General features: G+C 57.7%; 1 protein-coding gene across 4 annotated transcripts; it reads right to left on the reverse strand.

Annotated features, from left to right (window-relative positions):
- Positions 1-504: 504 nt before the first annotated feature.
- On the reverse strand, positions 505-20,831 carry NR4A1 (nuclear receptor subfamily 4 group A member 1). 4 transcript variants are annotated; one of them, XM_037030951.1, is made up of 9 exons: positions 20,675-20,831; positions 16,693-16,814; positions 14,666-14,770; positions 4,475-5,352; positions 3,517-3,646; positions 3,085-3,236; positions 2,553-2,755; positions 2,289-2,467; positions 505-1,304 (listed from the first exon to the last, which is right to left on the reverse strand). In XM_037030951.1, the coding sequence occupies exons 4-9, from the start codon at positions 5,348-5,350 to the stop codon at positions 1,048-1,050; spliced, it is 1,797 nt and encodes a 598-aa protein (XP_036886846.1). In that variant the 5' UTR covers positions 5,351-5,352; positions 14,666-14,770; positions 16,693-16,814; positions 20,675-20,831; the 3' UTR covers positions 505-1,047. The 4 variants fall into 4 exon arrangements, with proteins under 4 accessions (XP_036886846.1, XP_036886847.1, XP_036886848.1 ...); XM_037030952.1 differs by lacking the exon at positions 14,666-14,770; XM_037030953.1 differs by lacking the exons at positions 14,666-14,770; positions 16,693-16,814; positions 20,675-20,831 and adding an exon at positions 8,658-8,768.
- Positions 20,832-21,237: the final 406 nt, after the last annotated feature.

Raw genomic sequence — 21,237 nt, forward strand, 5'->3', positions numbered from 1 at the left:
AGGCCTGCCAGCAACCTGGGACCTGCTGCTGGCATGCGGGGCGAGGGGAGGAACGCTGAAGATGAGGGTGGAAAAGACCTATACTGAGTGGCAGCTGCCGCCAGCACCCTGGGCTGCCCTGCGCCCAGTGCAGGCTGAGCACCACACCCACGCTCCCGGAATTCCAGCAGCCACTGAGGCAGGCTACGCCTCTCTGCTTTACAGACGTGGAAGCCGAATCAGACATCCTCGCTCCAGGTTTGGGCTGCGCTGCTCCTATCCCAGGCGGCCTCCACCGCAGGCCCGTCGCAAGACAGGAGTGGTGGCTTTCTAGGGTCCGGATCCAGTCTGAGTGCTTCTGCCTAACAGGCCCGTGAAGCAGACGCCACTGTTACTCATCTGTTACAGCAAGGTGCGCAGAGGCCTGTCAGCTCAGGTTGGTAACATGCAAGGTTTATCGGGCACCGCTGTCTCTTGTGTTGTCATGGAGTTGGGGGAGGGACGTGTTGGAGATAGGATCCCAGGTTTAGCTACATGTCTATTTTTTATTCAATATATTAAATATATTAATCAGAAAAGTCACATACTATAAATCCAGGAAAATACACAAATATAAATGTCAGAATCTGTCACGTGTCTTCCTCCTAGAGCGAGGTTATGTACATGTGGAAGGAGGAGGGACAGAGAGCCAGTATGGACGAGGCTAGGAAAGGCTGGTGGGGGCCCATCCCTCCCTCTCAACTGCCCCCCCCCAACCTCTTCCTTCCTGTATTTACAGCAACATTTGGCTTATTTACAGCATGGCAGTGTGTGTTAAAAATGGTTTATCTTACAAAAACACGAAGGCCAGGGCTGGGATGGGGGGTTAAGACAAATAGTAGGGGTCTCCCCCAAGAATCCATCCCCCTCCCACAGGGGATGACCTCCCAAAGCAAGTGAGGAGGCCAGTCAGTCTGCAGCTGCAGCCCAGGCAGGGGGTAGTGCTCCGGGAGTCTGAGGGCCGTGGGCTCAAGGCACGTGGGGTGGCATGGGAGTGCGCGTACACAGGCCATGTGTTCCTGGGCTGGGTCAGAAGGGCAGCGTCTCCATAAAGATCTTGTCGACAATGGGTGGAGGGGGCACCAAGTCCTCCAGCTTGAGGTAGAAGATGCGCTGCAGGCCCTGTGTGCACAGGGTCCGCAGCTCGGGCAGCTTGCCCAGCAGGCGTGACAGGCGACTGGCCGGCTGGCACTCGCCTGCCACAGCTGAAACGTGCTCCTTCAGGCAGCTGGCGATGCGGTTCTGCAGCTCCTCCACCCGCCGAGGCTCCTGCAGCCCATGCCGGTCTAAGAGGAAGGTACAGGATCAACCACCCATCCAAGGACCGGACCCACCCAAGACCCAGCCTCGCCCGCCTCCAAGACTCCTCGGCACTTTGCAAAAGCACATTTGCACACATGAACCCATCAGAAGTCTAGGAAGGCATTATCCTCATCTTCCCAGGGAGAAACTGAGGCTCAGGAAGGTTAAATGACTTGCCCAATGTTACAAAAAAAGAGCAAAAATCCTAGCCGAGTTTTCTGACTAGGCCGGTGGTTTGTTTGTTTGAACTGTTCCAAGGAGCCCTGGAGTTGAGCCGTGGTGTTCTAGAGGCAGCCTCCAGGGAACCACTCCCCCCTCTGCCCAGAGAGCCTCAGAGTCTGTGTCATAGAGCTGGGTCCCCTGTGAAATTTAAGTAAAAATAGGAAAGGGGGAAATTCGGGTACTTTAAAAAATAAAACAGAGAGATCTGAAAACCTCCACATTTAACGCCCAGAGCCCAGCCTGCATCATTATATTTACATAAAGCACCCAGCAGGCAGGCACAGTGACCCGTGCATAACCTGTCCGAAGTCAGGATACCCCTGGGAGAGCTGATGACTGGAAGGGACACAAGGAGGACTTCTGGGGGACTGGTCATGCCTGTGTCTGACCTAGGTGCTGGTTATGTGAGTGTACTTAGCTTGTGCAAATTTATCCTTTGAGCAATTATGCAACACAACTCAGTAAGACTTTAAAAAGAAGCCACAAGCCTAGACCACATACAACACCTACACAGTCTGGACCTTGGGTCAACTAGGATCATTCACAGACCAGCCTGGGCTTTGCGGTCAGATGCAGCTGGGCCCGAACCCCGGTTCTGCCTCCTACCAGCAGCGTTGCTCTCAGCAAATGCTCGCCCCTCTCTGCATCTAGTCACCCTAACTTCACAATGCGGGGGCTGAGGAGTGTCAGGTACCAGCCCACCAGGGCCCTCAAGCCCTCCTCAACCTCCAGGACTGGCCACTCACCTGTGATGAGGACAAGCGCGGACAGGCAGGCGAAGGCAGGCACGTCGAGAACCAAGCTGTGCAGGGACCGAGAGAAGGCCAGAATGCTGTCGATCCAGTCGCCGAAGCCTCGAGTGCACTGCAGCCGGTGCAGCACCAGGCCGGAACAGAAGATGAGCTTTCCCTCGGCTGGCTTCGACCTAGTGGGTGGGGAGACAGATGGTGGTCAGGGTGCTCCGGGGCAGGGCAGCAGGGGCAGGGCTAGGCAGATGGCGGGCACCTCACCGGTAGGCTAGGCGGAGGATGAAGAGCTCCAAGAAGGCGGACTCCAGCAGCAGGTCCCGGTCGCCTGCACACAGCTCAGTGAAGCCGGGGATCTTCTCGGCCCACTTGCGGATGACCTCCAGGGACCCCGAGAGCAGGTCGTAGAACTGCCGCACATCCCCAGCATCCTCCTTCCCAAAGAGGGGCAGCGCCAGCTCCTGGAACTAGGGGCAACCCGGTAGAGTCAGGGCATAGGGCCCTGGACAAGGCCCACCATGTTCAGCCACATCATGTCCCAGGGGCCAGATCCCAGAGGTGAGGGAGGAACTGAGATGCCATCTGCCTCGTGCCTGCCAATTCTCAAACACTCACCCACGGTGGAGGCTGCTGGAAGGAGCACATTTTTCTGATGGGCCACCCCCCGCCCCCCCACCAGGGGTACATTTTCCCATCTGGTTTAGTCCACAGGGGCTGCTCTTTTTTCAGCCTGTCCAGCTGGGGAGGGGCCTTTCCTAACGTGCACAGGTCCTGGGTGTGGGCTGGCCAGGCTCACCTTGGAGTAGTCCAGTTTGGCTGTGCTGGGCCCCGAGTCCAGGTGCGCCCGGACCAGGGAGGTGAGGAGATTGGCTGGGGAGACGTCTGGGGGCTGCCTCGGCTTTGAAGGGAGCCGCCCCCGCCGTCCCTTTAGGCTGTCTGTCCGGACAACTGGGAAGAGATGGCAGGGGTGAGGAAGGGAGGAGGTGACCCTGGAAAGGGCCTCTCAACCCAAGCTGTGCACAACAGAGCTGGGAAGCTCCGAGGACCTAGAGCCCCTGAGATCCAAGGGGACCCCACAGGGACCACTGCCCATACGCAAGGCACGTGGACCAGAAGTTGGGGGGAAATATGGTCCAAGCATGCCCCCCGCTGCAGACCACCAGGACAGATGCCTGCAGGACTCTGCCTCGGCCACCCCATCAGGCCTGCCTCTGTCCCAGCCACCCACCTTCCTTCACCATGCCCACAGCCAGGCACTTCTGGAAGCGGCAGAACTGGCAGCGGTTTCGCCGCCTCTTATCCACAGGGCAGTCCTTGTTAGCCAGGCAGATGTACTTGGCATTTTTCTGCACTGTGCGCTGGAGGGGGGACAACACGGAACAGGCTGTCAGAGCATGGGGAGGGGGGAAGCCCAGGGGAGGGGACCGTCCAGATCCTGCTGCCATCACAGACAAAAGCACCCTCTGTTCACAGCTATTTTTCTAACATTTGGGTGGCAGGGGAGGGAGAGGTGGAAGGGGGGGAAGAAAACGTCTTGGGGACATTGGGGGAGGTTCTACATCAGGAGGAAGACCCCCTCGGACACCAGATTAGGGGCTATAGGTGGGCTCCCTGGCAGCCCAGGCACCTGTACTTCGTATGTGCCTGCATCCACCTGTCCCTTCCTTGGGGCAGACAACAGAGGGCCCAGGAGGGGTGGGGGTGGGAGCGGGGACGGGAAGCTAAGCAAGCACCCAGAGCTGGGACAAACCCGGAGCCTGTTCCCAAGTCCACCCCCAGCCCTCAAGCACCAAGCCCTGTTCCCAGCTCCTTTCATCTCAGGCCAGGAACACGAGCGCCTGGGCCCCTTCCCACAAGGACCTCGAGGGGGGGAAGGATGGGCAGAGGAAACTCCAACGCTGGCCATTGGGACGGACCTCCTGGTACCCCTGCAGCCCACACCCTCTGCCCATCACTCACACCTCCCTCCACTGCACTGTGGTCACACAGCCGTGAGTGCCCTAGTACATACATGAAAGGGCCCAGCCCCGTGCCACCTCCCAGGGTCCCATGCAGCAGGGCTGCACCTCCCTAGAAGAGGGGACTAGTTGCGAGAACCCAAGGGGGGCTACCACAGACCCCGCTGGAGGGAGAGACCAGCCCATCCTTACTTCTCATGAAAAGCCACACCCAGGGCAGCCCAGTACCTTGAAGAAGCCCTTGCAACCCTCACAGGTTCGGACACCGTAATGCTGGCACGAAGCGTTGTCACCACACACAGCACAGCGGCCCTCGCTTCCACCTGGAGCCCCACTCCGGGACTTAGCTGAGGTCACAGGCATATTTAGCATCCCTGGGCCATCAAGGTGTGGAGAGGTGGGCACCAGGCCCGGGAAGGCTGTTGGCATGGAATAGCTCTCTCCCTCCACCAGCTGGTGGGTGGTCTGAGAGGGGAACAGCTTCAGGGGGCTCTGAGCTAGGCTGGGGCTGGGGCCAGTGGTGGGGCTGAAGGAAAAGAAGGCTGGAGGCTGGGGTGGGGCAGGAGCCTTGGGCAGCTGCTCTGTCCATGCCCGCAGGCTCTCATAAGTCTGGCTGGGTGAGAAGGGGCCAAAGGAGCCGTCCCAGGGAGAGAGCTGGGGCGGCTGAAGGCCGGGCGTGGGCGGAGACGGGGCTGAGCAGGGGCTGCCATAGTAATCAGAGCCGCTGGAGGACAGGGTCTCATCTAAGGGGCCGCTCAGGGTTCCAGGGTAGCAGCCATACACCTGGAAGTCCTCGAACTTGAAGGAAGCAGAGGCAGGGGAGGTGGCTGAGGACGACGATGTGGAGGAGGCTGAGGAGGAGGCTGAGGAGGGTGGCTGGGCTGTTCCTGGCAGCTGGTACAGGAAGGTGTCAAACTCCCCTGTGTAGCCGTCCATGAAGGTGCTGAAGCTGGGCAGGGCAGTGGGAGCAGTGGGAGCCGCCTCGGGGCTGGCCAGGTCCATGGTGGGCTTGCTGAGCTCAGAGGTCAGGGGGTCACTTGCCAAGTGGTCATGGGATCCCGGGCTTGGTGCTGGTGTCCCATACTGGGCTTGGATACAGGGCATCTCTGGAGAGGGAAGACACCAAAGGGTTGGAAAAGGGGAGGGAATCGGTGAGAAAGACCTAGAGCCTGACCTCTAAGTACAGACCCCCAAGCAGCCAGGTGGCGAGAATGCCAACCAGACATGGCATTCCGAGGTTTTAGGGTCACAGCCCTCCACAGAACCCAGGAATCCTGACCCCCAGCCACAGTACCATTTCAACCTCCTTGTCACAAAATCCCCTGGGCAAAGGCCCAGTGAGAGTGGGCTCAGTTGGAGGGCCGGCCACACCCAGTCAGCCTGGGAACCCTAGGAAGGCACCCAGCCAGCGTTTCTCTGGAAGCCAGGGGGGCTGGGTTCCTCCAGCCCCTGCCCTCCCTTACCAGGCAGGGCACGGGTGAGGGCTGGGAGAAGGGTGGGTGGGAGAGGCAGCCAGGCTCGACCCTAGCCCAGTCCCCAGGCACAGATACACTGTCTCTCCAACCTGACACTCATGGGAATATTCCCAGGCACCACCTAGTCTCTGCAAGGCTGGAGGAAGGAGAGAACAGCCCTTTGGACGTCCAGGAGAATGGACAGTCCTGAGGAGGAATTTCTCTGCTGCCCCCAAAGCATTTTTCTCTGTAATATTTATGAGGACTCTTGGAGTGCACCAGAGGACTTGAGGTGGCTCTGCAGAGAGAAGGAGCCTGTTGGTGGGAGGGTGGAGACATCCTGCCACTGCCTGGGTCCCTCCACTAAAGTTTGCTTGGAAAAATTCAGGAGCTCCGACAAAGGGGGTTACACTCCCTACCTGAAGAGCCTGAGGAGCAGAGCTAGTATCATTCGGGGGTATCCTTAAGTTCCCAGACTGGTCACAAATTAACAGAGAAGAGGCTCCAGAACAGTGTCCCCTCCCACTCCATGCCTGAGAATATTGCATGTCTGCACGGCTCTAGCCTCACCAGTCAGGGAGGGAAGCTGAGTAAGAAAGCAAGCTGGAACACAGCGCCACAATCAATGGGGACAGTGGGAAGGGGCAAGGGCTGCCACCACCTCCTGGCCAAGAGTCAAGGAGTTCTCTGGTTCTAGCCTTTCTCCCACCTCCATGGGCCCTAGCTGGTTAGCACCACCCCTCACCTAACACTCCCCCAGCCAGCCCAGACAACACAGCCCCTGGGAGCTCTGGCCCCACCCACCCAGTGGCACCTGTACCCAGGCACACAGCACCTGTGAGAGATAAGGGTAGCCACCTCAGCCTGAACTAGGAGAGCCTGGACAGGGATGGGTTTGGGGTGGAGGAAAGGCAGCTGCCACGGAGGGCTGGGCGTTCCAGCTTTATTCAAATCCTGTTTCTCCACTCGGACATCCCACATCCGGATCAACCCCCACCAACCTATCCCTCCACCCCCATGCAGGTACTTAATGGCACAAGATACGGACCTACATGGGGGTGGGGACGACCGCTCAGTCCCATAGGGAGGAGGAAGAGGCGGGGTTGAAGGAGGGAGGGGGAGAATCCGGCTCCAGGCAGGTCCTGGCAACAATGTGGCTTGCACCTGTTATGCTGAAGCCGCCTCAGGCTTCATCCTACCTGTATGATCCAACAAGTACTATGGGGGTAGAGGGGTGACTATGGGGGTCAAGGAGTGGGGGTACCCTCCAGGTAGTACCACAACAGAGACTCCAACACTAGCAACTGCCATCCAGGATCCCCAAGGACCAGAGTTTCCACCTCTCTCCTCTCTCTCACACACACAGGATCCAAACTACAGCTAAAACGATCTTCCTTGTGCTTCCAGAGTTCCTGCTCCTGCCCCAAGAAGACTTTCTCATTCCCGCATGCAGCAGCGATATCTCCGCAGTTCAGCCACCAATGCTGGCTATTTCCTTGGGGAACCGAGAGGTCTCCTAACACAGTTCCGGCAGGAACTTCAGGCTGGATCCCTGCAAACTAAGCTACAGCCTCCCAAGTGTAAGGAAAACTACTAGGGGCATGGGGAAGGGGCCCACAAGCTGTCAGACCCTTCAGGGGAAGGGTCTGAGAGACCCTTTTGGAAATCCAAAAGGAGAGAGACCCTTTTGGAAATCCAATCCTGGCAGGAGTTCGATGGATACCAGCAGCTGAAACTGTGTACCTTTCCCCCCAGTGTACTGAGAATCCCAACAGCACCCCAGTCCAGGGCTCCGTGTGCCTGGTTGGGCACCCTGGGAGACTGAACTACAGCTAGCTTCCTACAGAACAAGTCTCGACTCCTCGCGCCAACCCTAACCCGCCGAGGCTTCCACCTTGCACAGACACTCCCCCACTACCCCGTTACCCCGCGCCGAGTGGTCAACAATCAATCTGGGTCCTCATCCCGTTCCAACTGCTCCCCACCCCAAAGCCAGAACTGCACCCTACACCCGCTCTCCTGCATGGAGACCCTACAACATCCTTTCAAACCCGCGCGTATACCCACCTCCTTCATGCAACACCCCTAAAAAACCAGAACAGCTCTGATGAGCTGCACGATCCCCACGGGGATACCTACCCGGCCGGCTCCTGCTCCCCCTGCCCTGGACCAGCACCCAGAGTTGCAGCCTGATCCCGAGTGCCTTCAGCAATCCCGCACACTCTCTCAACTTTCGCAGCCTCCGCCACTGGGGCTCCCCGGCTGAGCCGACCCTCTTCTTAAGCGCTCCGTGACGCACGGAGAGGGGCGGGGGCGCTTCTGACGCACGGGCGGCCAGCCCTGGCCATACAAGGGCGCGGGGGGCGGTGCGGTTCCGGCAGGAGGCGGCGCGGGCCGGGGAGCCCGAGGGGGCGGAGCAAGAAGGGGGCCTGGAATGTCTGCGCGGGTGACGCACGCGGGGTTCCATTGACGCAAGGAGCCCGGACTGTTTGATCTATAAATAGTCCCCTCGCGCCTACTGCGCAGGCTAAAAATAGCAGCTCGTGGACTCCCGAGGCTCCCCCCGCCGGACCCAGAACCCGGCCCGGGGTCCCCAGGTCCGAAATAACCCGCCAGGGAGGGCCAGAGCCCGAGGAGAGGGCGCTCTAGAGCCGCGGCCGCAGGGCTTCCCCGACGAAGATCACCTCACCCTCCAGCTGCTCCCCGGAGCCACCACCGTTCGGGCCCGCTCCCTCTGGCTCCCTTGACCTGCTCCGCCTTGCACCCTCCCAAGCCCTTCCTGAAGGCCTGGGACTGGGGCGGGCACTCAGGGACACACCTGAGGCACTTGCACCCCCACCTCAAACCCCATGCACTTGATCAGTCTTCCCCACCAGGGTCTCCCCGGCAAGCTCTCAGGTTGCCCCAAGGCTCCGTCTGAGCCTTATTTTCTCCCCCGACTTTCCTATGCAAAGTACCTTCCAGAGGGCAGGGGTTTGCCAGGCCGAAGACGGGCGGGCCAGTGGGCTCTGCTCCACCCGAGGAACTTCATTTTTCACCAGTCCCCTCCACAGTCCCTTCCAGGTTGAGTGAACTCTGGTGGGAAATTACCGAATTTCAGAACCGGGTGGAGCCTGAGAAGTCTTTCAGAATTTGTGCAGACTCTTCCCCATTTTATAAATAAACAGGCTCAGAAATAATGGCACTTGCTCAAGGTCACACAGGAAAGTAGCCACTCACGGTGGGGAGGGGGGGTGAGGGTGAAACCCAGGGCCACTGCCTGTCTCTAGGAGGTCTTTTCTCGCGTCCGGTCCTTAACAAGGGAGCACCCACACTCCCACCTCACCTCCAACACCTGTGTAAAGAGTAGTTATGACCTGCCCTGTAGGAGCAGGAAGGGCCTTCCAGGGCTGTATCGGGGCACAGACCAGGCTGCAGCCACCTGGAACTTTCCCAGGTCTGGCTGTCAGCCCTCCACCCTCATTCTGCCCCTAGCCTGGGGAGGCCCCCATCCCCTGCTAGGTAAGAGAGGAAGGGAGGGTAATGTTCCTAAGAAGAAAGCCATCCCCCTACACCTGGGCGCAAGCGCACACACACTCCGGCCCCACCCAGCCCCCTTCTCCCCTGCAAGTCAACACGACCAGTGTCTGCTTCCCCTGAGCCGGAACCCACCCACCTCAGTCTCACCTCATCTGGTCATCCTACAGCAATTCCCTCCACCCTTGAGGTGTTTCTTGCTCCTCAGGTCCACCCTCATCTCCTATCACAGATGCCCTACGCCCTTGTCGTCAGCGCCCCCATTCTGCCCACTTAAGGGTCCCGCCAGCACCTCCAACTCCATCTGTTCCTGACAGCACTTGTCATCTCTGGCTTCCTGCCTGTCACCCAGTGTCTGCTCCCAATGTCCCACATGTAACTTTTCATTTTTTCCTGAAATTCTATTTTGGAACATCTTTTGGATCCCTCGTCCCTACTGCCAGCCACAGCCCATGCCTCCTTGGTACCTGAAGGCAGCAACAGCAGACCAATAGAGTGAGGCCAGTGACCTCCCCTTTTCCTTGCCCTCACCCACTAAGAAAACTGCCCCTTAACCAGCTTGTCTCCACTTTCCAAACCCCACTGTCCACCCTGGATTGAGCAGTCTTCAGGTAATGCTGATCTCATTCAGCGATCTGGTCAGGACCTGCCAGAACTCGCCCATTACACTTTCCACGTGGACCAGTCTTCAGGGAGCTCTGGTGTTTCCCAAACCATCTTCCAGAGACCCTTGTGGGCCACCTGGGTAAAGGGGAAGGAAGCTCGGGCAGGACAATGCCAAGGGGACCCATCCAGGATCCCCACCCCACACTTAAGCGGAAGTTTCTTTTTATTTATTTTTTTTGTCTTGGGTTTTTGCAAAGATTTTGCTCAGGGAAAAAAGGAGCCAATGTAAAAAAAAAAGGCTTGAACCACCAACATACTTCCTGTTCTCCCATTTTGCAGATTAGGACCCACAGGCTCCCAGAGGAGCTGCACCCTGCTCAGGGCCACAAAGTAAGTCTGGGTTGGTGAAACTAGGCTTGCCACCCAGCCCCCCAGCCCGCCCGGGGATGCACCCCTCCACCCAACGGGGCCTTCCTCAAAAGATAAAAATAATTCTAACATGTCAGCAAAAGATGATTCTCCAGATCAGCATTCTCTCCATCCCCCACCACACAAACAGGTGTGTTAGCTGTGGCGTGACCTGCGTGTGCTCAAGCCCAGCCTTAACAGTTCTCTGAGAGCTGGGCCAGCCTGGAGCCCTAGCACCTGCCTTTCCTCCCCCACTTTCCATCTGTAAAAAGCAGTACAGGCCATCCCTCCTCTCCCTGGCGAGGCCCACCCAGGAGCCCCAAGGAACTCAAGTGCGCTGAGGAGCTTGTCCAGGGCCCTGGCCTAAATCTTCGCATCTCAGCACTAGCCTCCAAATTGGTGTCTGCAGCCCAGGCCCCACCTTTCCTCTCCTCGCTGTTGCAAGTTTGGAGGCTACAGTCTTGCTGTTGGAAAGGCTGAGGGGAGGGGAGGCAAGCGCACCTGCCACTTGGCCATGCTTGTGGAAGTGGAGGATGCGGGAAGGTCTGAACACACTACACTCTGAAAATAGGAGAAAAAGGCAGAGTCCCTCTGTGGGAGCACACCCAGGGCCACCCATTAGGCACCCATGTAGACAGTTGAACCTAAGACAGGGAGAAAGGTGAGAGGGGTCTGGGGGCCCTGGGCCTTATCCCTGCTGGCCAATGCCCTCCAGGGAGGGTGAGCTGGAACTCTGATTGGGGGCGGCATCTGGCTAAGCAGGACTGTGGGGAAAGGCATACTTGATGCAGACCCGGGGAGGCCAAGAGTGTAAGCTGGTCCCAGGCTGGACCCTTCCCCTGTTAAGAAGTTTAGTCTTCAAGAGCAAAATAGCTCCCGGGAGCGGGGGTGGGGTGGGGGACAGGTAATGATCGGAGAGGTATCTAAAACTAGAGGGGAGAACTAGAAGGTAAGGAAGGGCTGTGATAACACAGGAAGGCCAGGGATGGAAGAAATCACGTTGAAGACAAGACAGCCACCCACATCAAGCTCCCATGGCGGGCCTGGCCCACCAATCTACCCTCATAACCCTCCCCCCTCCCCAATGCCCCCATCTAAGGGCCTTAAGCTAAACCTTCCCACCCCCCACTGGGCATATCACTCCTCTTCCTTCTAACCCTGCTGGTCCTCCAAGACCTCAGCTCATGTGCCCCCCTCCTGGACCAGCCTAACTTCATATAAAGCACATCCTCACCACGAGTTGGGGGCATAGGGAATACCAGTCAAGGGTCAGCCCAGGGCACTTCACATGGATTCTTCCACTTAACCCACTCCCCAGCCTTCCGGGATTGAATTCCGACCCACGCTTTATAAATGAAGAGATGGAGGCTTGGGAGCAGGACTCGAGCTCAGCTCCCCCAACTCTCGGCTGTGCCGGACCCAGGCCCCTGCAGTTCTTCCAAGGGCACTGCAGAACCGGGACACAGCACGGCCTGTGAGCGGGAAACAGCAGCGGCCGGGAGGGTCTTTGGAAGGACTGGCAGCACTCCGGTTCATGCTCCGCAGACGGCCGCCCACGTGTGCTCACTCTGGAAAAATCGTCAAACTGCCCTTGAAAACATCACACCTATCATTCACACACTTTTCCGTATATGTTATACTTTCAAATGTTATACATTTAATTAAAAAATAGCCACACCTCAATGAAAGCGATATATGTATGCAAACAGTACTGATGCCACAGGAATTTACTGAGTACAAACTCATTCAAGCGTGTGTTCCTGAAATCACAGAAAAACAGTGGCTGTTTCTCATTATTTACTTGCTCTCTCTATACATACTCAGAACACAACTCTGAGTGAGGAGAGGCCATAATATCTGACATTAGAAAAGGGTCCTCACACAGGAGGTTTTCTGTCAACATGCTGTGTTTTCTGAACAACTCAGTAGGCCCTTGCCCCTCCTCGTCACATCTTATGGGTCCGTACCATGTGTTCAGCCACATCCTGCCCCCACCAGTGGGTGAACATGAGGGCAAAGCCCTGTCTCCCTCACCTTGGCAGGGGGACCCCCCATGCAGCCTCAACAATAAGTAGCCCAGGGCCACCCCAAATGGGTAGCCAATGTTACCCAGGCAAGAGGGAGGGTGTGGACTTGGGTGAACAGGGCATGGAGGAAGTGGAACTGCACAGCCCCTTTCCCCCAATGTCCCCAGACCTCGGCCGGCCCCCCCGCTGCTGGGCAGAGGGCAGGAACTTGCCCTACTTTCACCAAGACCATCCCCACCCACAGGCCTCCACACCCTTCCCTCGGGGTGGGCAGAGGGAGTCAGCTTTGCATCCTCTCTCTGAGAAGTGGCCAGGGAGCTTCCCCTCCTCAGCCCTAGGACCTATCACCTGCCCTGACCTGGCCACTTCCTCTTCCTGTCCTGGCGGTGGGCACAGGGATTTGTGCTGGGGGTGGGGACGCACTGCCTACTGCCCCAAGGGGCTTCCCAAGGACAGCTCTGAGAACTGAGGATATAGAGTGAGGTCCAAGCCACTGGCTCTGATGTCCGGGCCCTAGCCCAGGTCCTGCCACAACCACACCTCTCTCCCCAGCCCCAGGCAGGGGCAATAGACGGAGGAGCTCTCAGAGGCATCTGGGACCAGGAGCCAGTAAACCTGGTGTGCAACCTGGGGCCAGCCCCTTGCCTTCTCCAAGGCTGTTCCTCATCTGTCCAATACAGACGTCACAGGTCCAAGTGCTATGAGAATTCAATCTGCCACCCTGACTGACATGGCTTGGTGGGCCAGGTGTCGTCCTGCAAACCAAGGGGTCACAGGCTGATTCCCAGTCAGGGCACGAGCCTGGCTTGTGGGCCAGGTTCCTGGCTGAGGGCGTGTGGGAGACAGCTGGTTCACGTTTCTCTGTTACATCGCTCTTACTCTCCCTCTCATTCTCTTTCCCTTCCCTGCTCTCTAAAAGTAAATAAATAAAATCTCAAAAAAAAAAAAAATTCAATCTGCCAACAGAAGCAGGAAGCTCCACAGTGAAATGGAGCACTGGCCGGGGTGGGGACTCTGGGGACCTGCAGCAGGATCCCAGGACATGCAGGGAACAGAGAGACCAACTAAAGAGCCAGCAGCCCCCTTCTTCAAGAACCAGAGAAAAAAAGCAATCCCATCCCCATCTCTCCCTACGCAGGGCTTCAGGGAAAGGAAGTGAGCGTGTGCCCGGAGATGTGGCTCCACCCAGCACCAGAAAATTCCAGATTCTGTATACAGCAAGTGTTCAATTAATACTCTGAAGAGTGTTAGTCAATTAAGGAGGGCAGGCCTCTCTTCCCCAGAGGTCATCTTCAGTTCAGTGATTTCTCGAGCCCCATTCCCTTCTCAGGCCAGAAGGAATTAACATACAGCACAAAGGAATAAGATTAGACTTCAGGAAGAACAGCCAGAGCTGGGAAACCAGACAAGACCATGGAGTTCTTCTGGGAAAGGTCGGCCCACACCTCGTTTGCTCCCTCTTCAAATCCCCTTCTCCGCCCGTCCATCTGCTCAGCTCCTGGCCAGCCCCTCTCGCCTCCGCCCTTGGAGGGTCTCCTACCACCACCACCCTGCAGCACCCACCAAATTCCCCTGCCCCTGCCCAGGGTCTCCACCCAGCCACCTTGGGCAAAATTTCAAATTCCAAAATAAAAACCTTCTGATAATGAGCCCCAGCCGGAAAGACTGATGCATTTTCCTATTGTTAAAGTATTTTTAGTCACAGGCTCTGGATTCGTTTAGAGACTCACGTTCAGAAAGGGAAAAAGTTTTTTTTTTTTTCAAGAACTGAGAGGGAGCGCACAGGAGCCTCCCACGTAAGGAGCTGCCGCTTATTCCAGGCCGGGCCCAAGCCACTGGCCCGGGGCCTGGGGAGCATGTTTGTGGCAGGCGGGTTGGCAGACCTGCCAGGTCTCACTCCAGCTCTGCTTCTCAGGCACCCAAACCAGCTGGGAAGCCGGGCAAGAAGAGCAGGGCTGGAGTGGAGGGCTCGGGAAAGCCAAGCCCAGGGGTCTGCCTCCTAGTCCCAACCAGCTGGGGGACCCCGGGGCCCTCCTCCAGAACCTATGCTGAAGTGCCCTCACGGACACCCAGCTCACTCCAATGTCCACCACCCCCCAGCCTGGGCACACCAATGTCTCGTCTATGCCCAGTCAACAGAAGAGGAGGCTCAAGAGCCTGTTGGAAATCCCCAAGGGAGCAGAAAGAGGGCATCGCACCTCTAGTTCTTGATCACGAAGGGCTCCTGGGTCCCACTCCCATCGTGCAACTGTCCTCAAGCCCCTACCTCTCATTCCTCGGGATGCTGGCCCCCTTCTCCCTCCTCCTCCCCCACCTCTCTCAGGACTAGAGAAGCCACAAAGCAGACAGTCACAACGGAAAAAGGTCCCAAGCTCTTACACCTCAGTCTCCCCATTCTTAAGACTCACCAGCTTCCTCCTCACAATCTGCTTTGGCTCAGAGACCCTGGACAGCTGCACCAAGGGAGAAGCCCAGGACTGGATGCAGGCTCTCCCCGGCAGCCTTGGGGAGCCCTGAGGGAAGAGACGTGACTGCCTGGTCAGCCTGTCCTGCCCAGCCGGGGCCGCACACCAGCTGAACAGGCTCAGGACAGGCAGCTCTCCCCAAGTCAGCATGTCCTGCTCTGTTTATATAGTAGAAACCGGAGCCGGCCTCTGGGGACAGGGGAGCTGCCTCAGGGCCCTCTTGGCTAAAGCCTGACTTTGGCCCAGGTCAGCAAGAGCCCAAAATAGTCAACTGACGGGAGCCCTGGGTGTGCGTGACACTGGACTCATGCCCAGGCCTGGCAGACAGGTGCCACGTCACAAGACCAGCAGCCCTTGCACTCCTGGGGCCCCAGCTGGCGGCCCCCGGGGGTGGCCTTGGCAGCGTGTCTGGCATGAGTTCCATGCAATCACCCAGACAACAAGGTGAACACAAAAAGTTCTGCCAGGGGGGCTGCTGTGGACCCAGAGGGAAGACTGGGAGCTCAGGACTCGGGTTTGAGCTGTGTGCGGGCAGAGGTAGGGGCTGAGCAGTGAGAAAGGTACCTGGCCCACCGCTGCCCTCTTCACTCACGTGCTCCTCAAGTCATGATCTCCGGCTGACCAGGGACACCTGCTTCTCTCACTTACAGTGATTCCTCTTCCTGTCCCCGGCCCAAGGTTGGTGGCACAGAGCCCGCTGCCAGCGCAAAGCCAGGTGCACACCCGGGACAGCCCCTGGGACAGGAGGCCCTGCTTCCCACGGCTTTCTCTCTTTCCATCCAGGCTTGGACTGAACATCCACACTCCCCCTCCCAGCCACCTCTCTGGGGCCCTTTGTACCCTGAACACCAACGTCCCGAGGGGGCGACAGTGTTGCGGGGACTAGGGGAGATACTGAGCAGCTCTGGCTCCATCAAGGATTTCTCAAGGCCAGAGGGGTGCTATCACTCAGAAACGGCCCTCTGTTCCAGGGACCCTTTGTCCCAGGGACAGCACAGGGTCCCTGTCCGGGGTGCCAGGCTCCGGCTCCCTCAGGTAAACACGGTAACCAGGACGATTGAGTCCTGGGCCCCCTCCCAGCATCTCAGGTCCCCAGAGGAAGGGCTGGTGGAAACCCCATCCCCACACTCCGACTTCTCGCTCGCAGATCAGCTGAGCCTTCTCGGGACGCAGGCCCAGACAATAAAGTAAGTCCATCCCAGCAGATCAGGCCCCTGTGCTTGCCTGGAATCCTGGAGACCTGGTTTAAATTCAGCTCTGTACGTCCTCACTGTAGGCCCTTGAAAAGTCCCTTCTCCCCTCTGGAACTCAGTTTCTTCGCCCATTGGGAGGGCAGGTGAGCTAGATGGCCAAGGAGCCCTCTGGCCACATGCAGAAGACTGATATTTCCCTCTCGGGAATGCTCCATGAAGCGCGGAGGCTATCTCCCTGCCCTTGGTTAGCAAGACCCCCTCCTTCACAAAGGCGCCTCCCCGTACCACACTTCACAGGACCTTCAGGGCTGCCCTAGTGGGGAGATGGCTTCAGCACACTTTCAGGAAGGAATGGGGTAATCCCCACCTTCCCTGTATGCCCTCCCCTGGTGCAGTGTCTGTACCCTAGAAACAAGCCAGTGTCCCATCCCCCAGCCTGGCCTTGAACTACCCAACCCTACCCCATTAGCCTCCTGAAACTAGGCACATGTTGCCTTGGGAACAGCTGTCACCCCCACCCCCACCATCACCCATGCCACCCACCCACAGAGCCCCTCCTCTATCTGTCCTGCTAATAAGCAAACGAGGCTTCCCCCTTCCCCACCCCCACCTGACCTCCACCACTGGGCCAAGCGGCACCTTGCCTACCACCTCTGCAGGGCTTCCCCTTCATCCCCCAAACCACATCCACTGCAGGCAGCTCCACACCCACCTCGCCCCCACACCCCAGCTGCTCAGGGCCCCAGAGTGTACAAAGGACAACAGCAGTGCACTTACCACCCTGGATGAACAGCCAGACCTTGGAAAACACTCAAACCATCCTCTGGGCCTTCGGGCCTGGCAAAAGAAGCCGGGACACCAGGGAGAGGCCGGGACTGGCTTCTGTCCATGGTGGAGGCCTGCAGAAGGGGAGTCAGTGTGACTGAAGAGAAACCAGCCAGCAGGGACATTCCCTGGAGACAGCACAGCCATAAACACAGCTGTGGGAACAGGGGCAGGACCCAGGCTACGGAGGGAGACAACTAGCCCAAGGCGGGGCGTCAGAGCCTGGGTCCCATGCCCCCAGCAAACACTCTTGGGGATGTGGGTTGTGGCCAGGAGATGCTGACAGCATCTAGGGCATCTCAGGGCCATGGAGACACACGGTCACACATGGTCACACCCAGTCCCCCGGCCTTGCACCCTACTCTGGGGTGAGGGCGCCTCAATCCAGCTTTCAGCCCCTGATGTGCACAAAGGAGCATCTTGTGCACAGAGAAAAGAGAACTACTGTGAAGAGAGGGCAGAACACCCTTCTCTCCTGACCCCCAAGGTGGCCCCCAAGGCCTCAGAGGCCCCGCAGGGCAGGAGCTCCGTGCCTCCTTCTCCTGGCAGCCCAGCCTTCTAAGTGGAGCAGTGGGGACTCTCAGGAACACTCTGTGAGGAGGACTCCAGTCCCAAAACAGGACGGCCCAGATTAGAGAATTTAAAAGCAGGATGTGCTAGATCCCAGACTGCCGAGGTTCAAATCCTGGCTTCATCATTTGTAACCTTGGGCAACCTATAGAACCTCTTTCCTGTGCCTCACTTTCCTGATCTGTAAAAATGACAGCCTAGAACTGACATCTCTAAAATTAACAACCACAGGGTCACCAACAGGCTTGAAATGCATACAGGGCTTAGAACAGTGCTGGACACACAGATGGGACGTCAATTTGAAGAGAAATCAAATGTGTACACATCAAACCTAACTTCAGACCCTGGTTCCAAGCCACTCTGGGGCACCTGGCCTCTCCTTCTGGAGCCAACCGTGTGCGCCCCTCCAGCCTCTTCAAGCTCTGTCCCCACTGACCCCGCTGGTGCAAAGCCCGCTTCAGCCAGCGCACCTCAGTCCCACATCTCTCCTTCCCCTTTCCCACCCTTATTCAGCCCTCTCCTCGCTTGACTGGGCCCCAGAGGGCAGGACAGGCCAAGGCCTGGCCTTCTCTGGTTATCAGGCTGCCTTCAGGCTGTGGTGAGGGCTGGGAAAAGAGAAGTAGATGTGGCCACGATAGGAGGTAGAGGGAGTAAGGAGGAGGGCCCCAGAGGGTGGGTGATGGGACTCCTCTGCCCTCCTGACTTCTGCCCCGAAGTCCTCAGCAAAGGGAACTCCTCCGGCCCACAGCACACAGGCTCTCCGCAGGCCACGCCCCCCATCCCCCGGGGTTCCTGAGAGCTAATGGGAGAGGGGAGGCCGAGGGAAAGGAGGAGAGGAGGGCAGCCTGGAGCGTCTGGAGGCTTTCTAATCCCAAACAGAAGGCAGGGTCAGACTTCAACCCTGCCCCAGCCCACAGGCTACGCCTGCTTCCAGCAGTGGCATTGTCATCTCCCACGCCTCAAAAACAGGGCTGCTGTCAGGCCCAGGGCCCCCTTCCCTTCTCTCACTACCATCTCACAGCTGATAGGGTGCAGAGACAAACTCTTCCTACCAGTCAGGCCCCACCTGAGTGCCTAGATCATCCCCACCTTTGTCTGAGAACAGGGGCCAGAGTCGGGGACCCAGTGGTGCCCAGCAAGTGATTCCTAACATCTTAGGGCAGGTACCTGACCCCCACTCCTATCCCAGATCAAAGTCCTCTCCTCCACAGTCACACCATAAATATTTGCTGGGGGCCTAACGTGAGCCCAGCAGTGAGCCATGAATAGTGGGAGACCCAAGAAGGAGCAAGCCAAGATCCCTGGGCCCCAAGAGGTTACAATGGAGAATGAATCAAGGTAAACTACAATCAGCACTGTGCAGAGGGCAAACCAATGGCTTGAGTGAGCTTGAAGGAGGAAAGAGTGATACTCCCTCAAATGGGGGGGGAGCTTCAGGCCAGACATCAGTACCCAGCTCCCGCTTGCCATCCTCACCGTATTCCAGCTACATGGGCTTTCTATCCCCACTCGGGGTCTCTGCACTGGCTGTTCCCTCTGTCAGGAAGTCATTGCCCTGGATGTCTGCAGAACTAACTCCTCTCATCAGTCAGGTTTCCATTCTCATTTCCTTAGAAAGCTTCCACCCTCACCCTACCACACTGACCTATTTTTATTACCTCCACAGGACTGATGCTGTTCCCTTGTCTTTCTCAATTACTGCAGTGTTCAGTCTCTGAAACAGAGTTCAGCACTAGCAGGTGCTTAGTAAGTATTTGTGGATGGGAGGAGTGGAGGACTCACATATCTGCATTGGAACTGGTCTGAGAGGAGGATCAGCAAGTTACTTGGAAGCAGGTTGGAAGGACGTGGTAGCTAAGGAGCTGTCCCTTCCATCTGAGGGAAAATTAAAAATCTGCTAATCCACAAACGTGACTCTAAGAGCCCGCAGCTCTGGGCCACAGCTTCTTCTCCTCCCTAAAGTATTTGGATCTTTTCTTAACTAAACTCCCCCTTGCAACAGGACATGAGTGCAGACCCTCTGGAGCCCTGGTGGCCTCCTGGGCAAAAGTGCTGCATTGGTCAATGTCCTCACCCGGAAATGGGCATATTACTATAACAAACAACAACAACGGCAACAGATATGTATGTTGAAGACCATTTGCTACATTCACTACTAAACACTTGACATGCATTTTCTCATTTCAGCTTCAAAACACCATGAGGACGGGATGATTATTATGAACACTTTACCAATAAAGAAACAAGGCACACAGAAATGTTAAGCCCCTTGCCCAAGACCACACAGCTGGGAAGTGGCAAAGCTGGAATTAGAATCCAGGGAGCCCAACCAGGAGGCCCAGGGCCAGGCATTCTGCTTCCCCCTTGGATCTGTTTAGTGGGTAGGAGTCTCTGCACAGAGCAGTTTGACAACCAACCCCACAAAGCAAGTGGGAAGCTCCAGGGCCCGGGCTGCTGAGCCTCTCAACCAGGCTCCAGACCTGAATTCCCGACCTAATTTTCTTAACTTCAGCACAGGCACGAACACTCACTATCAGTCACATTCATCTTGTTAGTCTTGGTCCATCCTTCTGCCCAGTTGCCATCACCTGGAATCTTGATTTTATCCTACTGTACAGCTGTCATTCCTCTCCACTCTACATCATCACCAGGAACCAGCTGGCCTTCCTTTTAAGTCTCCCTCCAAGTCATTGATCTAACCATTCATTTGGAGTGAGTCCAGGACCAAGCAAAGCCTTGTGCTCACCACTGAGGACCCTGTCTGGCTGCTGTCAGCCCTCGAATCTATAAGCACCCTTTAGAGTGGAACTGCTGTGAACCCACCTACTTCTGCCTAGCCTTTATTTTCCCGGCATTCCCCTAAAGCTAGCCTCAAACCAAAATGAATACACAACTGTAAAGCACTGAAAATGACACCTCTGCAGCATTTCTAATCCCAGGTCTGCTCCTGACTCGAGACCCTCCCTGGCCTTGGTTTCTCCACTCAGTCCCACGAAGGAGTTCCAACGGGCAATCCTAGTCCGTCCCAGCGACGTCCTGGCAGCCGAGCTCCCGAACTCCTGGAACCCGTTCCCCGAAGCCAGAGGGGGAAAGAAAGGAATTTCTCCGGCTTGGCCACCTCCAGCACCCCTCGCAGGCCAAACCCCACCCTTGTCGGGCCAGGGAGAGAAAGCGTTGGCTGCCGCAGTTGGGAGCTGAGTCGGAGCTAGCAGGTTCGGCTGGCAATCCAGTCTCTATCTTCACGCTCCCTGGCTTCCAAGCAGGACTGCCGGCGTAGCCCCAGCCCAACCCAGTGCATCCTCAAAACCCCCTTCTTCCCAGGCTTCTCCGGGACCAAATGACCTCCTCTCCACGGCCCCCTCACCTGGCCTGGCGAGCTCGGCTCGCCTCTCCACCCCACGCCTTCCGGGCTCGCACACCGGCCGGAGGGGTGCCAGCTCCGAACCGCAGGGGTGCACATGCCCAAGGGTCGCGGACGCCACGCGAGGCCCCAAGCAGTTCCGCTGCCGCCTGGAGCTTCAGCCGCCGCACCCCACCCGCGCCCCCAGGAAGCCCCCCACCCTTAAGTTCCGGCCTCGGCTGCGTCCTCCCACCACCCCGCCCCGCGCCCCCGCGGCAGCCGGCGCCGCTGTCCCAGCCCGGGGTGCGCCTCCCCCGGCAGGCGGGCAGGGACCGTGACGTGCGCTCATTGACGTCTCCGGAATCCCGGCTGCGGCGGCGGCGGACGCAGCCTCATCAATGGGGCTAAAAATAGAGGCGCCCGGAATAGTCGCGAACGCCCCGCCCCGCGTCCCCCCATCCCCAACACACGCGCTGAACAGTCGGTTACATAATCCGTCTCGCCTCAAGCTGGGCTGGGGGGGGGCGTGCTGTTTTTCAGGCGAGGGTTCTGTGATCTTGCTAACAGCATCTGAGGCAGCATACTTG

Source organism: Sturnira hondurensis, unplaced genomic scaffold (genome assembly GCF_014824575.4).
Source record: "Sturnira hondurensis isolate 20B ecotype Veracruz unplaced genomic scaffold, ASM1482457v3 Scaffold0020903, whole genome shotgun sequence".
In the NCBI taxonomy this organism is placed as follows: domain Eukaryota; kingdom Metazoa; phylum Chordata; class Mammalia; order Chiroptera; family Phyllostomidae; genus Sturnira; species Sturnira hondurensis.

Excerpts from the sequence above, each read along its gene's own strand:
- NR4A1 (XM_037030952.1), bottom strand. The coding sequence starts at position 5,350 with ATGCCCTGTATCCAAGCCCAGTATGGGACACCAGCACCAAGCCCGGGA. Across the intron at positions 3,647-4,474 it reads GTTGCAAGGGCTTCTTCAAG|CGCACAGTGCAGAAAAATGC; the intron begins GTACTGGGCTGC and ends TCCCCCCTCCAG. Across the intron at positions 1,305-2,288 it reads CGCGCTTGTCCTCATCACAG|ACCGGCATGGGCTGCAGGAG; the intron begins GTGAGTGGCCAG and ends CCTTCCTCTTAG.